The sequence below is a fragment of the Opisthocomus hoazin genome, chromosome 5, assembly GCF_030867145.1.
Source record: "Opisthocomus hoazin isolate bOpiHoa1 chromosome 5, bOpiHoa1.hap1, whole genome shotgun sequence".
Classification (NCBI taxonomy): Eukaryota; Metazoa; Chordata; class Aves; order Opisthocomiformes; family Opisthocomidae; genus Opisthocomus; species Opisthocomus hoazin.
The window spans coordinates 28,253,819-28,268,204 of record NC_134418.1 but is presented as its reverse complement, the minus strand read 5'-3'; the positions used below and the strand labels follow the sequence as shown (position 1 = coordinate 28,268,204).

The 14,386-nt window shown below is 46.0% G+C and overlaps 1 protein-coding gene across 6 annotated transcripts in view; it reads right to left on the bottom strand.

The window, feature by feature from the left end:
- LIMCH1 (LIM and calponin homology domains 1) overlaps nt 1-14,386 on the bottom strand; it is a 180,252-nt gene that overhangs the window by 19,709 nt on the left and 146,157 nt on the right. For all 6 annotated transcript variants that reach the window (XM_075420754.1, XM_075420752.1, XM_075420756.1 and 3 more), the window contains 2 exons: nt 12,443-12,664; nt 2,543-2,636 (listed from right to left, as the gene is read on the bottom strand). In XM_075420754.1, coding sequence (XP_075276869.1) covers nt 2,543-2,636; nt 12,443-12,664 — 316 coding nt within the window. The remainder of the gene's footprint in view (nt 1-2,542; nt 2,637-12,442; nt 12,665-14,386) is intronic.

The window sequence follows — 14,386 nt, the reverse complement described above, 5'->3', positions numbered from 1 at the left end:
ATCTTTCTTCAACAAAGGCAAAATTCACCTCTCTGAGAAGACAAGGCTTCAAGAGTGAAATTCACCTGAAAAAATTTAGGTACTTACACTTGACTTGGGCATCATGGAACACCCTTCACGGTGAAGAAAGACAGAGGGACAGTTCTTGGGGAAGAGTCACCCAAACTATTTCAGATACTCCTCCTCAGTTAAGATGACCTGTAACCTACAATGTGCCTACTAAGGTATGGATCTCTTTATTGAAGTCGTGTGATGAATCCTATCCTAAGATGCTACCCAGACAAGTAGCTATGCTACAGTTAACACGGTCTCACTGTCAGTGCTGGAGCATATTTCAGCTTGCCTGTTTCCACTAAACCATGTCAGTCAAGCATCAGACAGCAAATAAACTGTGCTAACAGGAAGCCTTGGACTGGAATAACCCAGCTGTCATTCAGTTCTTAAAAAAAACACCAAGTTGATGCTGGTTCACGGGAGAAGGGACCAGCAGCACACAGGCCTACAGCTGAGGACCGTGACAGCTAAACTACTGTCAGCTGGTACCACCAATGGAAGTAGAGCAGTTGCCAGCATCCCAGGCAGTGCATAAGCACCCCGACATCTCTCTAACTTCCTAAAGCAGAATCTCAGCTTCAGATCCTGTCCCCTCTCCAACCACGGCAGCAGTGGCAGCTTCGGAATGCACCTCTTCGACAAGCTAGGAAAGTGAGCTAACAAACAGATGCCCCCCAAGGCTACACCAAGAGCCTGCACACAAGCAGAGACAAGAGTTGCTCCTGCTGCCAGACAGATGCACACCACTGTGTGCACTCTTTTCAGTGGTGCCCAGCGACAGGACAAGGGGCAATGGGCACAAACTGAAGCACAGGAAGTTCCGTCTGAACATGAGGAAGAACTTCTTCCCTCTGAGGGTGATGGAGCACTGGAACGGGCTGCCCAGGGAGGTTGTGGAGTCTCCTTCTCTGGAGATATTCAAGACCCGCCTGGACGTGGTCCTGTGCAGCCTGCTGTAGGTGACCCTGCTTCGGCAGGAGGGTTGGACTAGATGACCCACAGAGGTCCCTTCCAACCCCGAACATTCTGTGATTCTGTGGAGCAGTTCCCACACCACTGGTGGCACAGAGGTCACTGCGTGGACGTATCTGGCTTGTACTGAACAGCAGAGGATGTTGCTTGTTCTACTAGAAGGTCACATAGTTTGGACCACATCTATTTCTCCCCAAATAATCCCTTTCAAATAATGAAAACCCATGCTCATTTACAATTTTAATTTTTGCAATGCTATCTCAGTTTTTCTTGCCAGCCAATATTAAACTTTGCTATCAATACTTAATGTTTAGCATTTCTCACAGATGTGGAGCCAGACACAAGGTGGTTTGGTGATTTGTAGACAAGTATCATCAGCTCATCACTGCTGACTCTTGAGAGGAGAATTTGGTCGGTTCACCACAAGATTGCAGCTTCCACCCTACCTGCAAGGTTTGTTAACCTCTGTGCTTTGGCATCTATGAGCCAAAGTAATTTAGTCAGCTAATGAGCCCTTGCTAACAGCCTGTGCGCTTCAGAGTCTTGGAGCACATCCAGAAAAGGCTGGATATGCTTCTCAACGTGGGGGAATGGTACCCCATTGATGTTTGAGGTCAAAGCTCAATTGTGTAAGTCACATTTATCCTCAACAAATAGGAGCATTATGCTCCTATACCAATTACAGCCAGAGATCTCATTTAAATACCCACTTCGAATAGCACTTTTTATTTACTCATACCAAGCTGAACTTTGACAGACCCATTTCAAAAAATGAACTACAAAAAATGACTGTGAACTTAGCATGATAGCAGGCAGTAGATAAAATGCCTACTTAAAATTAATGTTTCAGAAACACCCTTTTGAGGAAAATGGCTTCAAATTTTACCAGCAAATTCCTTTCCCCAGATTAGGAATCATGCATAAAGGCTTTAAAGCAGAAAATCAGGAGTGTGCATAATACTGTCCATTTAAAGCCCCTACAAGCACAGATGTGCCCCTTCTTATTCTCCTTCCCCATTTCTCAATGTCTTGGGGAGGGGAAAAGTGTTAAACAGAAGCTATTATTGACTGATAGTTTCTGCCCCTGTTGCCTTCTGGCTACAGCACGCCAAGCAGACAACTCGCACCCCGAGCAGCGTCTGGTCAGGTGTGCCGAAGCAGCCACAGAATGATGGAACGGCCCAGGTCGGAAGGGACCTCGAAGGATCACCTGGTCTCAGCTTTCGTGGGAACAGGAGCCTAGAGGAGATTGTCTAGCACCCTGTTCAGCCACACCTTGAAAACCTCCAGCCATGGGGACTCTACCACTTCTCTCGGGGGGTTGTTGCCGCAAAACGATCATCCTTACTGTAAAAAATTTCTTTATTATGTCGAGATTATAGGCACCTTCAGCGTTTTCTAATAAACCCTCTTGGTGCTGCTGCAGATGCACTTATCGGACTCAGACTGCAGACTGGGCCCAAAGCCCAGCATGGGGTGCGCAAGGGCAGGGGTGAGGGCAGCAGCAACAGCCCACCTGGGGACGGGCACACTGGGCTCCCCAGTCCCGCGCTGCCAGGGCTGGCCCCAACCTGCTTGCTGGCGGCTCCATCTGCTTCCACCGGCGAGGCCTGCAGAGAATAATACCGTAGAAACACGGTGAGTACAGCGGAAATATAAAAGTACGGGTTAATTCTTCAAGGCAGTACTTGCTGCTTCTTTGTAATGTGTTTGAACCAGACCGGTTTAGAGCTCAGCACGGAGCTGGGGAGTACATTTTGGAGCAGTGCGTGCCTCTTGGGTGTTGGGCTTTAATCTCCTTTTACAAACTGTTCACTAGCAACCATCAGGCAGTTGGTTTGGAATAGCTCCTACAAGCTTTTAAAACTGTAGGATATCTCAGATTGTGTTAGCTGGAGATAAGCATACATTTCACCCCTAGTTTCCTCTTCCAGAATAACACAAAAACGTATGCATTCGTGAATACATAGCACATACTAGCACTTGAAAAGTGGCACAGTAATTAAATACTTCCTTTATTTCACGGTTGTCTAAACAATCTGTTATCTGAAGGGAAAAACCAGAGCCGGCATTAAAGGTAATGAAATACTTGAAACACTATAAAGAGAGGACTGAAAAAATATGGCGAGAGCATATCGAGCCAATAATCCAAATCCCTTTGAAAAGCCAGCTTCCTGACCCAGACAAGGCTGCTGCAGAGCTAAAACCACGCTGTCAGAACCAGGGTAGCACTTCAGCTGATCTATTTAGCAGCTCCCACCACGCATCCGCTTTCCCAGTAGGCAAATCAAGAAAAATCCGCAGCGAACCGATCAGCCACGGTACAGTGCTTCTAATGCATTTAGGATCTAGAAAATGGCACATTCAGCAGAGGAAAAGCAAAAAAGCAGACGACTTTTAGAAATAAAAAGTAATGCATTTCAGAAATAGTCTATTGTAGACTCACTTTCCTGTCCTCCTCCCACCCCTGCATCTTATTAACACCCGCAAGGGAGGAAATCTGCTGAAATTTCCTCTTTTCTAGGGGCAGGATTCAGACCTCCACCTTCCGCACAGATCCTGTTTGCTATCCCCGCAGACCCACATGAGCCTCCAGCCCCCTGAAGAGCAGACCCGGGCCCCCGCAGCGCAGTCATCGGGGACATCTGCTGGCAGTGCCAACAGGACGCCAGCGCCTGTGGGCACACTTTGGCTCCAGAGAGCTTTGCTGTCGGCAATGCTCGGGAATCCCTGCCTCCCTCCTCCTCTCCGGAGGAAGGCACGCTCTGGAGAGGGGCAGAGAACTTGTCTGGGAAGATGTCCTGCGAGGAATGTGTGAGGCCGTGGCTGGGGGCAGTGACCCAGGCAAGCCCAGCGGGCAGTGAGCAGTGCCGGGAACCAGGGAAGGAGCCCCGGCTGCCGAGGGCTGAGCCGCCACCTCGCAGCAGGACAGGCGCCAGACCACGGCCATGCGCCTCTAGAAGCGGCAGCCATCTCCTCCAGCACTTGCTGGGGCCAGCTGCCCGCTGTCCTCCCCACTGCACCCTCACCTCCACCCGCCCAACGCCTCTGCCCCAGGCACGGCATGGGGACTCATGGAACCACAGCATCATTTAGGTTGGAAAAGACCCTTAGGATCACTGAGTCCAGCCATAAACCTACTTAACTGCTAACTCCACCACTAAACCACGTCCCTAAGCACCACGTCTACATGTCTTTTAAATACCTCCAGGGATGGAAACTCCACCGCTTCCCTGCACAGCCTGTTCCAATGCTCGATAACCCTTCCAGTGAAGAAACTTTTCCTAACGTCCAACCTAAACCTCCCCTGGCACAACTTGAGGCCGTTTCCTCTCATCCCATCACTTGCTGCCTGGGAAGAGAGACCGATGCTCACCTCACTACAACCTCTTTTCAGGCAGTTGTAGAGAGCGATAAGGTCTCCCCTGGGCCTCCTTTTCTCCAGGCTAAACAACCCGAGTTCCCTCAGTTGCTCCTCATAGGACTTCTTATCTAGACCCTTCCCCAGCTTCGCTGCTCTTCTCTGGACATGTCCCCCTCCTGCCTGAAAGCAGTTCTCAGACTGGACACAGCAGAGGGTGAAACACACATTCTGAAAAGGCAGTGTGGAAAGTCTGAGGACCTCCTCTCTAGCATGTCCACCTGTGAGCATGCCTACACCAAGAGCAAACAAGGCACGGAGCTCCCCCTCCATGTGTCACACACTCCAAGGAGGGACAGTTTTTGGAGATAAGGCACAGGCTAAAAAGCAGGCCTCGGACAATTGCTCCAAAGACTGCAAGACCTGTGCCCCAGAGATCTGCCCTTCGCTATTCTGTTGATCTTTTCTCCCATTTAATTCACCTCTCCCTTCCCCAGCCCATCTTGATGCCAGCCTGTGTTTCAGTGAGAGCTTTCTCACCAAAAGCCCCAGCAGACAAACACTTCAACTCAAGAAAATACGTTCCTCAGCTTCAGTTCTAGCTCCTGACATGACAGCAGCCAGGTGAGAAGCCACTGGAAACCATTCCCAACCTTTCTCCATGCAGAAATAAGTTATTTCTTTTGTCCATGAGGACAGCCAGGTAGAGTACGGCCTGCCCAGACAGGTTGTGCCATCTCCATCCTTGGAGGTTTTCAAGACTGAAATGATCAAGCCCTTAGCAATCCAGTCTGATCTCATGCCTGATCCTGCTTTGAGCAGAAGACTCAGCTAGAGACCTACATCCTGAATTACTGTGTCATTCTACAATCTGCAAACCTCCGTTAAACTGAAAAAAACACCCCAGGATTTGCCCTAAACAAGATGGATTTTAACTGGAAAAGCAAGAGGCACCTACCTGACAACTCTACCCACTGCTCCAAAGCATAGGTCCTTCCAAACAAATTGTTGCAAATGTCAATTATTAATATTCATATTATTATTTTTGGTAAAGCAATGGAACTCATCCTCCACTCTGAAAAAGCAACTGTCCAAACTTGAAAATTACAAAAAAAACCCAAAATCAGCTTTAATATTGACCTCAGAGGCTTTAAAGCTATAAACAGTGATAAAATGGGGCCAATACAAAAAATGTTAAACAGCGTTACATACACCCAGCTAGATCAAGTGCCGACGGCAGCTGGAGCTGGGGAAAGAGCACAGCCACACTGGCCTCTCAGGGGGTTTAAAAAGCTCAGCAAACGCAGAGACATGATGCACTTTTATCACCTCTGGGTCTAGAGTTACCTCAGCAACCTAAACACGGTGCTGTCATGTAGCTATCCTGCACAAGTGCGGTAACTGAATCTTCCCATAACCCATATCCAGCAGCTTGAACCAGGTATAGGCACAGATGTTATTTACAGAAATTCTTTCAAAGAGGAGTGGAAAAAAAAAAAGAGCTATTACTTGCTGCAGGAAAACTGAATTTTGCAACAGCGTGCTGCAGAAGTTCTGTTCCTGCTCACGAGACTTGACTCTTCCTCCTCTCTCCGCTGAGCAATTAAATGCTAGCGACATACAGCTAAAAATATAAAACTGATTAGTAAGTAATATATAAAAAACTAAGTCAACTTCACTGGGGAAGTCTCTCATTCCCATTATATCTAAATCTATTTATAATACCAATATCCACAGGTATATGATACATTTAAGAAAACTCTTGTACTGATACAGCCGATAAAATGTCTTTTCCACCACAGACTATCATCATTCACATTTCGTAAACAGTTTGTAATCAAATGATGATGTTACCACTGCACATGAAAAAGGCATACAAGCATTTCATTGTACCTACGAGGATCCTATTTTGATGCAGACTCTGAAAAACCGAACAACTTGGTGAGTGATGTTTCCGAAGAGCTCTCACGCTTCGGGCTGAAGGACCCACGCAGCCTCTCGGCACCACCTGGCCGCAGCCATGGGCGTTCGTGTGGGCAGAGGCATCATCCTGCAGGACCACGGAACCGCTCCATACCTGTGAGGTGTGGTCACACAACACCTCCCAGTCCACCACCACAGGCAATGGAGCCTTCAAGGTAAGCAGGAAGAACCTTGCTGCGTAGGGGCTGTGGTCATCTCTGCCCCCAGACCCAGGCTGCTGTGAAGACTCTGTCTCGTTAACTCCTGAAAACTGAAGCGTGCCGCCTACTTGGACCGGTGTTTTTATTACCCCATGCATTTAGCTACCCAGGAGTAAGTGAACTTCCCCATTTAGGATTTCGAAGCCTTAGTCCACGATGGAAAGTTAAATAGCGTGCTTGCTGTTGCAGTTATGAGCACAACAGTAATGGAGGACAAAGCAACACCTCAGTTCTGTTAGCCAAGGTATCTGTTCAGCAGAACCACAAGCACAGCTGTCATCAAACACCTATTAGGCATGAAAATAAATTAGTTCAGTTTGTGGCAGACAGGATTTTTATCCCATAAACTAGGATGTCAGTCCAAGTATTTCTTTAATTAAGACCACACAAGCCAGAAATAGCCACATTGCTTATTGCTGTGGCAGAACCTTACACCCTTCCAAAACCCTAAAAATACAGCAACTAGGAACTCCTAAAACAAAGACCATCACAACTACCACAAGAATTCAAACTGCAAAGGAAGTTATAGTAGAGCTTTATTAACTCTTTTTGTAAATTAAATCAAAATGTAGGTCAGTTAACACTACTCACACACAAAATCGTAAGAAATATTGTTACTGTATTTTCTATGAAAACACAACAAAACAAGCTGTCTGGAACCAGTGAGAATGCAGAGATATCAGGAAGAATCAGGTTAGAATTACAGTTTAAATTCTGTAAAATCACTCAGGAATGAAATAGGTTGCAGTATCAATCGCCACACATACAAATTGCCTGACACATCTTTCAAACTTCTGTGATTGAAACTGTACATCTATCCTCGACTTCAAAATTTTCACACGATGATTGCCTCACCAAAGCTAGCGTTTTCTGCTGTTGTGAGCGGTAACGGTGGCATGAGCTTGGCCTGCCACAGCTAAGCGCCTTGCACGCGACGCCAGCGCGGCCCTACAGCCAGAGCACTGCTCTGACACGTGAAGTCATCTGCCTCATCTGGCAGCTATACAACGCTATACTCGGGCCAGCTATTACAACCAACAGTCAGGGTGGATCAGTAATTGACAGAGAAGCCTCGTAACTGTTGCAAGAAATAGCGCTACTTATTCCCACTAGTCATTTTTCTAGTTATTACCGCTCATTTGGGATGTAAAATAAGCTCCTGTCACCCGCAGACACTGAAAAGTGAATGGATGTCTTGAGGACAGGAGACACAGACACTAGATTCGTAGCCAAACCCCGAGCACAGCTCCCTTCTAGCTGCTTTGAAGCTTTGCTGCTCTCACTTCTCATCCTGAACCATCTTCCTTTCCGGTAGTCCTGCCTTCCCCACCTCCTCCCATGTGTGGTTCAAGGCAAGGTGTCAATCTGGAACAGACGTACTTACTCTACAAGTGTTTCTTGTAATGAATCAAAGAACAAAGACTTGTCCTACCAGATATGTACAAATCAGGATTTCAATCCTGCTCACTTGTAGCTTGGCCAACAATCCTCAACCACAAGAAAGCTTATACTTTAATCTCAGTTCAATCAGTGGATTTTTGAAGATGAAGGAGAGCGTTACTTGGATACAGAAAAAAAGTTCATTTTGTGCCAAGCATGCAGCGAGTTGAAACGGACAAGTTTAAGCTAGCTAGTGAAAAGTTAAAAGAAAGCCAAAATCTCTCCCCACCATCACCACCTCATCCTGATCTTTTTGAAGTTGCTGTCTGTTTTTTTTTTTTGCTGATCAGAGCAAAGCTATAGAGCTATAACAAGCCAATAATTTTTGAACGCTCATACAAAGATCAGTTAAAATAAAATGATGTTACTCACTGACAAATTAATCCCCCTACACTAAAACCTGCACAAATCTAGTTTTAAACCAAAACTTTTACTTTACCAATTTCTGATTCAAAGAGCTAGAGGATACAACCTCTCAGCATTTGTAATGTGCATCGCTGTTCTGTGTAACAGAAAGAAAACACGACCTAATGGCTGACAGGTAGGGCCGGGGTGAGGTGATGATCCTCACCTTAGTGCTGGCATGGCCACTGACCGATCAGTCAGTCTTTGGGCCTCTGCCCCCGTTTTTCCAGCTGCAGTAAGAGAGAGGTGTGCTTTACCTACCGCCTCTCTCAGCAGCACATTGCTTCACAAATACCAGTGGGGTATTTTCATCCTGCTTATAGGCCAAATTTAGCCTTTCTAGCCTTAAATCATAGGCCAAATTTCATAATCTACTTTGAGTAAAGGTAAGTCTCTTGTAAAATCCTCCTCCTCCCCCGTCCCCCCCAAATCTATGTACTCTACACACTACAGACACAAGTGTAGTTCCTTGATAACATTTTTCTCTACCATCCTTCCCACCTCCTGCAGCTTTCTGCATCTCATGACATAGCAGATTTAGGCAGGAGTTACATATGTTTCCCAATTATTCTCTGACTGTCAATCATTAGTTGATTCACACATAGATGAGGTTCTTCTCTGTCAAAAAGACAACTGATACTGAAGTCTCACCCACACGAAATGGTCCCTGTGCTTCTCTAGCTCCCCCAAAACCTCAATCATATCAGCTTTTTAAGTGGTGCGACTTGACTACACCATTTTCCAAACTTCAGGCCAAAAGAGCTGTTGAAGTACAGCTGCACAGCATCTTTCCGTGTTGCAGACAACGCCTGAGGCCAGCCGGGCAGATTTAGAGCAGGGCTACAGAGCTTCAAAGGGAAGCCTGCCAGGCGGAGAGAAGACAGGACCAGTCCATCTGACAACTGAACTGAAACAGCAGGGGAGCAGCCCGGAGAGGGATGGAGAAGGAGGAAGGGGCACGCAAAGAACAGGAAGAGAAGCAGAAGGGGAGGACAGGAGGGCCAAAGGTAACGTATATATGAAAAGGAACTTGTACTTCACAAAAGAGACTCAGGGCAGAAAACGAATGAATAAAATACAAAATCAAAACACATCTCAGAGTAACTAGAGAGAAAAAAAAACCCCAGAAACAGCACCTCTTGACAGGCAGAGGAACTAGTGCCTGCGAATCTCAAAGCCTGGGAAGGACATAGCTAACAAGAACTACACCAATAAAGGAAAGTATACAACAAAAGCAGTGAAAGTAATCTTAGAAAAGGCTTTAAAAACATGCTCAGTTTGTAGAAGTTTTCTCAAGGCAAAACAAATGTACTCCTTCCTTCTGCTCCAGACACCTCTGCTTCTTCATCTCATCTGCTTTTCTTTCCCTGTTTCTGTTTCTGTCGCCTTCATCTCCTCTCCTACAAATTCAGTAGGGTTAAGCATTAGACAAAAACTATAGCCCTGGTTTCTCCTTGTGGAAGGTGATATGGCTTCAGAAGGCTTTCTTACTTCCAGGAACGTGTAGCTTGGAAGCCCCATCCCACTGGGGCAAAAGGCAAACTCCTTCTTCCCCTCTGGAGGGCTCACAGTGACAGCAGGAGTTATTCAGCATCCTACCCAGTTAGAGGCCACATTTTATGAGGAGTGGGACAAGCCCAGGAGGCTCTTTACTTTCCTAATTTGGATTCCCAACCTTCCTAGGAGGGGTTATACCTTCAGAAGGGAGTTTAGCATTTCAGACTCTGCAGATGCAGGCTGACATCGTTGTGTTAGTTGTCCAGAAACCAAAGTAAAATAGGCACAGGGAGAAGGCTGAGTGAAGTGAGTCCAGTGTAGCTGCCCGATTCTTGCAGATAAGGCCCCAGATTGATCGCATCCGTATCGAGCTGCCTATAGCAGTGCTGGTCTGTGGCCTAACACATGCAGTGAAGAAGCCAAGCATCAGTAACACGCTCCATCTCTGTAACCTGGCATCTAAGCCCTTCCCATCCACAAACCAGGGCACTCCTATATGCTCAATAGCGAAATTACTGCCCACACCTTAGTCTAAGGCATGGGGACCTGGAAAAATAAAACGAAGCAGCTGGGTGAAGAGAAGCAAACATCTAGCAGGTTCAGAACCTGTAATATTATATTGGGCTGGCAAATTCCCTTCCAGCCACAGGCAGGTCTCCTTCTCTTTCCCCCCATCACACTCCGTGCATTCCACTGGTTTCCCCAAGTAAGATCCCCCTCAAGGCAGTCTCCTCTCCTTGCTCTGCCCTCGACATGCTTGACAGACATACCTTTTCTTGAAGCTGAAGCACCAGGAGTAATTATAATGATTTGCACTACCCAGCCACATTATTGATGAAATTGTGGTTAGCGATATAAAGTCCTTCGTCAGAACAGAGAAACTGTCAATAGCACCGTTTGGCTGCACACTCCTTCCCTCTAGAAGGCTTCATCATGAAGTGCATTCAAGCTTACAAATCAGGAGGTATTCTGCAAATGTCAGAGTCACAGGGAATCTGAGAATTCAGACTCTCCTGCCTCCTTTGCCAATATCACCACGAGGCCTATGACACTGGAAACAGAAACCGGACACAGAAAAACCTACGTTCAGCTGGCCACATCATCCTCAAAGCTGTAGAATGGGAAGGATGAGAGGGCATCAAACAGGTACAAACACACCAAAGCTCTAACAGTGCCTTCTGCTGCTGAATTTCCTCTCAACTCTTCCATGGCTATACTGGTCTGGAACTCATCAAGAAGGAGACAGCAATTCTTTCCTTCAGCTGCTTTTCTGATCGTCATTGTGCTTCTAATACACAGGAAGCTGAGGCTCCTCTCTATCCTCCAAACATTCCCATTACCAGCTCTGCAATGCTTCCCTGGCTTTTCCCTTACAGTCAATTCATTCTGACAGAAGCAGCCTCTGCTCTGCCATCCCTGCATACTTTCCTGCAAATCATTCCCTTTTGACGCTATACCATTTCCCTCTGACCGGATCAAGTCTGCTCACAGCATATCCCAGCTCCCACGCTCGCTGCAGGCTCCATGGCTTGGTTGTCCATGGCCAGAGGCCGGCATGAGGCAGGGGAGTGAGACAAGACACAAGCCCTTTGGCATGAACGAACCATCGCTCCCCGGGACAGATCCCTGCCCACTCCCTGTTACCCATCTGGCCAATGCTTGCATGAAATCTGAGATGAAAGCAAAAAATTGCCATACACCAACTCTCACCACATCTCCAATTCTCTTGATTGTTACACAGAAAAGAACGTTGATAATTCCCTCTCCTGCCACTTGTTTGCAACCCTTTTACATGCTGTATTTGCAGTCTGGTCCTTCTTTCTTGGTTTGGTTTTACTACCTACTTTTATTACAGTTTTGTAGCATGTAGATTCCCGGTGTGATATGCTCTAGTTTTATTCCTATTTTATTTTATTTCTCTGGGGAAGAGGGGGAGACAAAGATGAAAAGGTAAAAATAATTTGTTTTTTGATAAGGCAGTTAAGAAGCACGTTGGCCCCTCTGAGCATTTCAATAGCTTACCCCCTTTTCTAGTATTTCTGAGAGGACAATGAAAGCTGAACGCCCAAAACTGCCAGCACATCCACATCCTCTTCTTTGAAAATTGAAAACTGAGACTAATTGTAATGGCTCGCACAGTCCAATTATGTTGCTGATCTAATCAGTTAACACCAGGAGAAGAGCTGAATAATTCTGCACAATAGCTGGGACACAGAGTTGATTTCTCCCCGGTCCAGCACATTTAAAGCATGCTTATCAGCTGCATGACATCAAAAAAAAACAAAAGAGATACTGGCTGCAAAAAGTTTTTTGAAACTTCCCCTTGCATTTCTCTACCCACATCCCAAAGGAAGAAGACTTTAATTTACAAAGGATTTGTTTGGGTTTTGTTTTTTTTTCCTGGTCTGGGCATGCCCTCTTGAAATAAAGCAAACATAAGCACTCGGGTTTCATTAGTTAGTGATTAAATACATTATGAGACAGAAAATTGGCAGAGAAAGTAAGGCTGGTTTGTTCGTGTTGGTCTTACTGTTGGCTCTTTGTGCACACTCTGAGTGGCAGGGCTCTGTAAACCGAGCTCAGCACTTGTGGGGTCCTTCTTCAACTCTACCGGGGGCCTGTCCCCTCTGGCTACTCCATCAAATTTCAGAGATCTGCTTGGCGAAGGAGTAAATATTACTGTTGAACACTCTTTATCCTTCTCTTCCACACCGTTGAAGTTTTCTCCGTTCATGCTGACTTTTCCATCTACCTGCAGAATACAGTTAAATAAATATGCTGAGGCAATTTGTATTCAAATGAATTTAGGAAATCAGGACTTCAGCATGATATTACAATTGTTAACGCAGTTTGTGCTATCAGTCAAGGACAGAGCCAAGCACACATTTCGTTCAACAGCCAAGTTAGAAGAAAACCCTATTCCAGCAGGGTCATAAACAAAATGCAGACAGAAGGAAATAATTTTTCTGGATTCCCTGGTTTCCCACATTTCATTCTCCCAGTAACGTACAGACACCCTTTGTATACATCACAGACCAATGGATTTTAAAAGAACAACAAAGATTTCTCTTAAATGTAGACGAAAACTGCTGGTTTTGCATTGCCTCATGCAAGAGGCAAGCAGGTTCTCCAAGGACTAATAATGTTAATGAACTGCTGTGTACCCTGACGACCCCACCACGATATTAGTGGACTGTGCTTTCTGAAGCATTGTGAACTTTGAAGGGTCAGGAGCAGCAGAGTTCATCCACTTGTTTCTTTACCGTTCCTAACAGGGAAGCAAGGAACCAAGAAGTAAAACCGGACATTCCACCTTCTCTATGAGGCGAATAAACAAACAGTTGCTTTCCTAGAAAATGATTTTATGTGGTCTCCATGGAAAGCAGAGCGCAGAAACAGTTCAACTACTTTGTTCTCAGGTTCATGCCAGCTCCTTGGTGGGTATATATTCCTGCTAAGGAACCCTTAAGCAAAGACAAAAATACAAAATAAGCTCTAGCTTCTTCCTCTGCACTGATACAGCTTCCTTTCTGGACGTTAATACTTCATAACTGTGTTCTGAATGGACATGTCATGTAGAGATTTCCTTCAGTTTGGAGGGCTTTTTGTAGAAGCCATGGTATACATGAAAAATGTCTTGCTACAAAGAACTCACAAGCCATTCACTGTAAGAGGGCCCAGCTGGAGAGAGACCAGGAGAGCACCAGGTATCAGTAAACACCATATTCCTCCCGCCTAGCTACAGCACAGATGTTTCTAGGCTTGTCAGCGGGGGTGAGCTTTAAATAGGTTTGAAGGAGGGCTTTGCTACTATGTGCACAGAGATCCTTCCTTGCAAAACGGTCATCACGGGAGACAATGCAATGGTGATGGAGTAAATATGGACAGACTCTTCTCTGCTACTCATTGGACTTTGGGGACATAACGGCATAGATCAGTGACTTCTTAGAGAAGCCTATGCATGGTGATTAGTCATTTCAGGTTTCTCCACAGGTACTGCATAAACAAAAAACACATGTAAAAACAAATTCAGAGGTAAGCCATTCCATGGGAACTTTTCACATATTTCACTGTTACTGAAATCTGATGCAACAAGTGTCAAAACTGCTTTATTGAACTGAAACAAAGCTTAAGAAAACCAAGCTCTTCCCATCTCATCCTCCATGCCCCACTCCTTATTTCACCACTTCTCTTCAGTACTTTACTTCTTGAGTAAACAGCTTGGATACCTCCAGAGCGACACTCCAACTCACTATATGCCACCAGTGCTAAGGTGAGGGCAAACCCCTCCCGCTGACTTCTTGTACAAGTGCATCCAGAGTTCTGTTCTCTGTCTGAAGATGATTAACCAAGGGGCCATCTCCGAGGCGCTGGGCATCCTCGGCTCTGACAGACATGCGTGGAGCTGAAGGCAGTTAGCACCTCGCACAACCAGCTCCCACATGCAGGAGGAACAGCCGGGCTCTGTAAGCCG